The sequence below is a fragment of the Elephantulus edwardii genome, unplaced genomic scaffold, assembly GCF_000299155.1.
Source record: "Elephantulus edwardii isolate Elephantulus edwardi_28Jun2011 unplaced genomic scaffold, EleEdw1.0 scaffold00036, whole genome shotgun sequence".
NCBI classification, from domain to species: domain Eukaryota; kingdom Metazoa; phylum Chordata; class Mammalia; order Macroscelidea; family Macroscelididae; genus Elephantulus; species Elephantulus edwardii.
Window position 1 is genome coordinate 17,409,674 of NW_006399786.1, and position 6,896 is coordinate 17,416,569.

Genomic DNA, 6,896 nt, shown 5'->3' on the forward strand with positions numbered 1-6,896 from the left:
GGCAGGGGGCCGCGACGGCTCACCCCAGACAGAGGGCCGAGGGCAGCCCACCCCGGGCAGAGGGCCGTGACGGCTTGCCCTGGGCCGGGGGCCGAGGGCAGCCGGCCCCGGGCAGAGGGCCGCGACAGCTGAAGTAGTCTTTTTTTAAAAAAGAAGAAGAAAAAGTTTGTGTGTGTGTGTGTGTGTGTGTGTGTGTGAGTGTACCGTCAAATTGGATCTGACCGGTACAGGAGACTGCCCCTCCTTCTCCAGCAGAGCATGAAGTAGAGTCTGGGTTTTTTCCCCCCCAGGTGCCTGTCGGGGCCTGGGTTTCAGCTGTCCACACCACAGCAGTGGGCAACAAGCTTAAAGCCCCTGATGGCTCTGGGCGCTGACTCTCACCAGTGGCTATGGATGAAGTCACCGACGATTATAGAAAAAAATATTTTTAGAGTGATTCTATTTTTATTCTACATTATCCCAGCTTAATTTTTCCCTTGTTTTAAATAATTTTAATCAAAATTTAGAGAGACTTTGGATTTCAATTCATTCATTGTTGCACTTTCCTCCCTACCCACCCCTCCCACCTCAATTCGCTCTTCTCTTTGAAAAGTAAAATTCTTTCATTGTTATACAATCTCTCCCCTCAAGTCTATGCAGCATTCATTCTGGACTCCTGTCTTGACAATAATACCTAATCATATATCCCTTTTAAACAGTTCTCTCCATCGTGTTTCAATGCAGTATACATTATTTATCCCCTCTTTCTCAGTCTTCCCTCAACCCCGATGTCAGTCCCATTCTACAATAGTGGCACTATGCAGTATTTGTCCTTTTGTGACAGAGATATTTCACTCAGCATAATGTCCTCCACGGTCACCCATTTTGAATAATACTGGATGAGTTCCTTGTTTTTCAATGCAGCGTAGTATTCCATTGTGTGAATATACCACAGCTTCTCTATCCATTTGTTTGATGGGAACTTGCATTGTTTCTAACTCTTTGCTATTGTAAACAAAGCCACAATAAACATGGGTGTGCATAAACCAGCAAATTTTTGTTCTATTTCTCCTCCATGACTTTTAATAAATTAATGGGACTATTACCACTAGTAATACTAATTTTTTAAAAAGCTATGCAAGTGTTCAGGTCTTTCATTCATAGGGTCGCTATGAGTTGTCTATGACTTGATGGCACTTAACAACAACAATACTAATAATAAACAGGCAACATTATACACACTAAGAGAGCACTCATGGCATAGGTCATAGGGAATTGCGCTCCTAACCCAAAGGTGGAGCCTCTCTCTACAATGCACCGCAGATCTGAGGGAGAAAGATGGGCAAACTCCTCCTATGCCATTAACAGGCTTGCAAAACTCATGGGAAGGTCAGCAATAAGTCAGCTCCAACTAACTGGCAATGAACTGTGTACTACACACTGTTCTTCTAAGCACTTTTCATTAAGTACTTCATTTAATCTTTATAAATAACGCTGTGAGATTAGTAACTATTAATCCCATTAAATGACAAGGCAATTTAGTGATCTGCCTCAAATCAGTCAAAGATGCCAACTAATTTCTTTCACGGTCCCAAAGCTAATAGGTAAAAGAGTAAAAATTCTCACACAAATCCAGAGCTTCTGTTACTAAATCTGGAACATTTTCCATTAAACAACCCTGGTCCTTGAATTGCATTTATAGCCTCTGCGCTTTTACTTGTCAATATTTACAGATAGCAGGGAAGACTACACATTTCTAGTACATCAAGCTTGCAAGTACTGTGGGTGGTCCTTTTATCTGAGTACCCAAAGGAGTCTCCTCAAAAAGGAATTTGTTAGGAAGCAGTGGCAGAGAAATAAATGATCAAGATCTATAATCAAGAAACTGTTCTGCATAATTATTTGAGAGACCTTTATAAAGGTTCGAAATTACAAAGGCATTCTGATGGTGTCATGTGGAGAGTGTTACGCTGTTAACCAAAGGCCAAATCATTGATGGTTCAAATCCAACAGCTTCTTCTCGGAAGAAAAATGGTCTGTGTCTTCCTGTGAAGATTTAGTCTTGGAACCTGATGGAGGGTCATTTATAAGCCAGTACTGACTTGAAGGCAGGTGAATGAATGACACAATTCTAGGAACCCTGGTGGTACAGTGGTTTTGCCTGTATGCCCACCAGCTGCTTTGTGAGAGAAAGATGTGGCAATCTGCTTCCACAGAGATTTAAAGTCTTGAGACTCCTATGGGCAAGTCTACTCAGTCCTATTTGGTTGCTATGAATTGGAACGACTTGATGACAGTGGGGGGTTTTTTTGGTACACACTTCTAGGAGTCCTAGGGGTGATCTGGTTAAGAGCCATTACTGAAAGACAAATCAGCAGTTTGAACCTATGAGCTGCTCACAGAAGAAAGACGTAGCAGTCAGCTTCATAAGGATTTAACCATTTTGGAAACCCTGTGAGGCAGCTCTGCTCTGGCTGATAGAGCTACTTTTGAGTTCAATGACTAAATATTATACACTTCTAGGAGCCCTGGTGGCCTTGTGGCAAAATAATCAGTTACTAAAAGGTCAAAAATTTGAACACATCCAGGGGATTCATAGGGGAAAAACATGTAGCCGTGTGGCCAGATCTATGCCACTCTGTCACTGACTGTAGTGAGTTAGAATCAGCTCAACAACAACACACAAAAAACAACATGGACTCCAGGGAGGACACAAAATACTGAGTGCCATATTACCAAATGGCCATCTCAAGAAATACGTAGAAACACCAAATGTTTATTATGTATTTTCAATTCAGAAATACAAACAATTTTTATATCATGTTACACTTAATTATTTTTTACAATTATTAGGATAAAAAACAAATATTGGTATTAGAGTTATTGACAATTACATTTAAAATATAAAGTATCTTTTAAGTAAAGGTATAAAATGAAATGATTCTTTTTAAAAAAATTATTCTTAAAGAGAATGTTAAAGAAAGAAATTACAGTATAGAAAGTTATTGACGCAAGGCTCTGAACTCAGATTCATTATGTTTTGGATCCTACTGTTTTTTCCTTAGTTAGAAAAAAAGTACATCTATTGATATATGACATATTTGCTTTCAAGAAATCACTTTGTCAATGTTGTTGTTGTTGATTGCCATAGTCGAGCAGGACTCATAGCGACCCTATGAACAAAAGGCCTGAAACCTTTCTATAACTATTGTCATTTATCAAATTTCATAGACGATAAATGTAGTTAATTGGTTTACCCACAACCTTTGAATATAATGAAGGAGCAAAACATTGAGAGTGCTCTTTTTTAAAAAAATTTCATTGTTACAATTTTTTGTGTGTGCCATCAAATCAGATCTGACTGGCACAGAAGGAGATTATCCCTCCTTCTCCAGCAAAACATCTGGTGGATTCGACCTGCTCACCTCTGGGATTGCAGTGCAGCTTCTTGCCATTATGCCACCAGAGCTCGCTGAGAGTGCTCTTAAAATACTACTAAAAATGTATAAAATGCAATGTAATAATAATGCATAAAATAAAATGCAGCTGCAATGCTGCAAACTCAGTATAATAAAATTTAAAAATATGAATGGCACTTTTTTAACATTTCCACACAGAATATACAAAACATAAGCACACTATGAAAATTAGTCTTGAAGTAGGAATGAAATAATTTTATCAGGGAGAACCTTTAGGCAAATTCCTATTTATAAATTATCTCTGGAGACAACAGGGATTTATTTGGCTCTCACAAAGAAGCGCAGTGATGACAGCAAGATTGAGACATATTTTTTTTTGGTCACTGTTACCTAATTTACTTTTGGGTGAACTAAATACATAATGCCATGCATAGTGAAAAAACAATATTTTTTAATTATCTTACATTATACCAAACAACTTATGTATTCACAAGTTATACAAATAAATCATTTTACATATAAAAATACTAATTTATATTATAAGTTCTTAAAAATATGGCAAATAACCTGATGTTATCCTATAAATTAGATAAGAAATCTTTGATCCACCAATGTTTTGGATGCCAAATTCCTCTGTCCTACTGTGTCACGAATAAATCGAAAAATCTAAAAAAAGCAAAACAATTCAGAATGAAAATAAGTAAAGGAAATAAAATATTATTGTCAATTAAAATACTGAAATTAAATTGGTTACTTCATATAACAATTTATTCTCATCTACAGATATATTAATTTCATGATACACAAAATTTTAAGACTATCTGAACTAGTATCATCTTTCTTAATAGCAAAGTAGCAGTATTACTTAGAATACATTTTTATAGATTCATAATTATCAATCATCTTACACAGGAATCCATATTTAATTATTTGTCAAGGCTACTTAGCTCTTTTTTTATTTTATTATTTTAATTTTTTTTTGTGTGTGTACTGTCAAATCAGATCTGACTGGTACAGGAAGAGATTGCGCCCCCTTCTCCAGCAGAGCATCTGGTGGATTTGAACCGTGCACCTCTGGGATTGTAGTGCAGCTTTTTGCCATTAGGCCACTCTAGAAACCTTAACAGAATCTATTTTTTAGGGAAAGAATCCATTAATAGTGTTCAATATGTCTATTGAGGACAATAAATTATATCTTACTGGCTTGTATACTGCCTTTACATTGTGTGATATATTCAGATGATATCAATAACAGTATGTCAAAAGCAGATCTTCCATTTCTTGAAGTCACTACTTCAGACTCTACTATAATCTGCACAATTATTTTTAACCTGCACTAGTAGAAAATATGTAGGAGTTAGAAAATAAAGAAATGTTTCAGGGGCTAAACTTTTGAGCTGAATTCCCGTGCCTGCTTTTTGGCTTGTTCGCATCTGAGGAAGAGGGTAAATGAGACCTATGCTCTCCACTAAGCCTCTTGGATTTTGATGCCCCTTAAGGAAGCAGGAGTGGCATCCACTTCCTAAACAGCATGCTTCCAGAAACTCCATGAACTTTGATAAATGTCGATGGCTGGAGAGGGACTTCAGGCCTTTTGTTCATAGGGTCGCTATGAGTCATGCTTGACTCAAGGCAATCAACAACAACAAGCACAAGTGTACAAAAAATGGCTCGTGAAAATGTTATTCCTTCTCCTGGTATGCGAAGCTTTTACACATTACTAGTAAAAAGAAAAGGTTGTTACCTTCTGCTATAAAAATAAATATTGATTTCCAATAAGTTTTTTTTTAAAGTAGGAAACATTTGAAAAATTTACCTCTTGTTGTAAGTACGTAAGGAAGGCTGCTAAAATAAAATTTTGGCAAGCCAAATCCACAATACAGAAGAAGAGTAGATCAAAGATAAGAAGGGTGGCTTCATTTCCATAATACAGAATGCTGGTGAAAGAATAAGCTTCATCTATTTTTTTTTAAAAAAGCAATATAGGAGACAAAATAGAAATTTAATGGGCAAAAGTACATAAAAGAAATTGATAACAAATTATAAATTATTTTACTTTAACAAGTATGTAATAAATTACTGGTGGTAGAATTTGGATTCTAAACCAGCATATTAGAACCTAGCTACTGCATATATACTTAAAAAAATATAGAGTATAAATTTGCTATTCCAAAGAACTCTACTCATAAAAAGCTTAAACATTAGCACCAAAGATTAGTAATTGCTAGTATTCTAAATTAACAGTCCATATCTTTAGAAAATAAGGTAGTGAATATTCTTTGTTTTTTTAATATAACAAAAGGCTAATTAAATCTCAGAAAGATAAAGAAAAAAGGCAAAGAACAGTATGTATTACAATTTGTCTCATACATACACCCTATATACATATGTGTATTTATGTGTAAATATTTGCTTGTTTATGTATGAGATTCCTATAGAAATTATAAAAGAAGCCTGATGAACATTGACTGCTGAGGGGAAAAGAACTGGGTAGCCAAGGAAAACAAGTAAGACTTCTCATCACACATCAGATTTGCATTTAACAGCATGTAATTGTAGTTATTACGTATGCAAAAGGAAATAAGGTTAAAATAAAGCATTAAAGAATAATGCAGGCTTTGGATCACATATTTGCACGTTTCTCTGGTAAGCTCCCTCTCTTTTCCACATATCACAGAATTATATGTGCATCTATCACCTCACATCTCCCTACCCTCAGTGAATGACCTTCAAACCAGAAGACAGACTTGAAGAGTCTCACTCCTTGACAACAGTCACAGCAAGCAGCATCCTGGACATTCAGGTCACCAGAATCATCATCTACCAAGGCAGTATGTCACTTCTTTTTACATTACTCTCCTCTGAGTCTTTATTCAATCAAACACTATCCTTTCTGTTTTTCAACTTGTCTCTAGATCGGCTTTTTTCATTTAACTAGAAATACACTTAAACCTCATTCACCTTTTAAAAAGTATTGAAAGAAAAGCAAAAATGAAAAAGTGTTCAAGAGTCCACTTTCCCCCTCCAAACTGAAAATAGGAATTTGAAGGATACCATTGTAGAAAATGCTTTTATCCAGTGGCTCCATGAATTCCATTCCAAGAATTCTTTCAAAAAGCAATTTGTCTTTTATAAAGTAGTCCATTTCTTTATGAACCTAAATAATCATTTAAAAAACAGAAATGAAACAAATGTCCTTATTACTATGAAAACAGAAGGAAAGAAATTTAACAATTTAGTTTATAAAGAAAACCTATTTTTCAAAAAGATAGAACGTACTGCATTGAACTGTATAACAGTAGATTTTTAAATTTCTTCAATAGATTTTTAAATTTCACATGCTCATGAGCAATATCTATAATTTGATATATTGATATCAATTGATATACTGAAAATCAATTGAAAGCTTTTCAGGTACTTGGTAACTAGCTAATAAAATTCTAGTAGAGGTATATTTTAAAAAATTTTTTATTGTTTTAGTGTGTGTGTGTACCGTCA

General features: G+C 35.5%; 1 protein-coding gene across 2 annotated transcripts in view; it reads right to left on the reverse strand.

The window, feature by feature from the left end:
* Window positions 1–3,970: 3,970 nt before the first annotated feature.
* TMEM67 (transmembrane protein 67) overlaps window positions 3,971–6,896 on the reverse strand; it is a 67,596-nt gene continuing 64,670 nt past the window's right edge. For both annotated transcript variants that reach the window (XM_006884591.1, XM_006884592.1), the window contains 3 exons: window positions 6,453–6,555; window positions 5,215–5,357; window positions 3,971–4,064 (listed from right to left, as the gene is read on the reverse strand). In XM_006884591.1, the coding sequence (XP_006884653.1) occupies window positions 3,984–4,064; window positions 5,215–5,357; window positions 6,453–6,555 (327 nt within the window). In that variant the 3' untranslated portion in view covers window positions 3,971–3,983. The remainder of the gene's footprint in view (window positions 4,065–5,214; window positions 5,358–6,452; window positions 6,556–6,896) is intronic.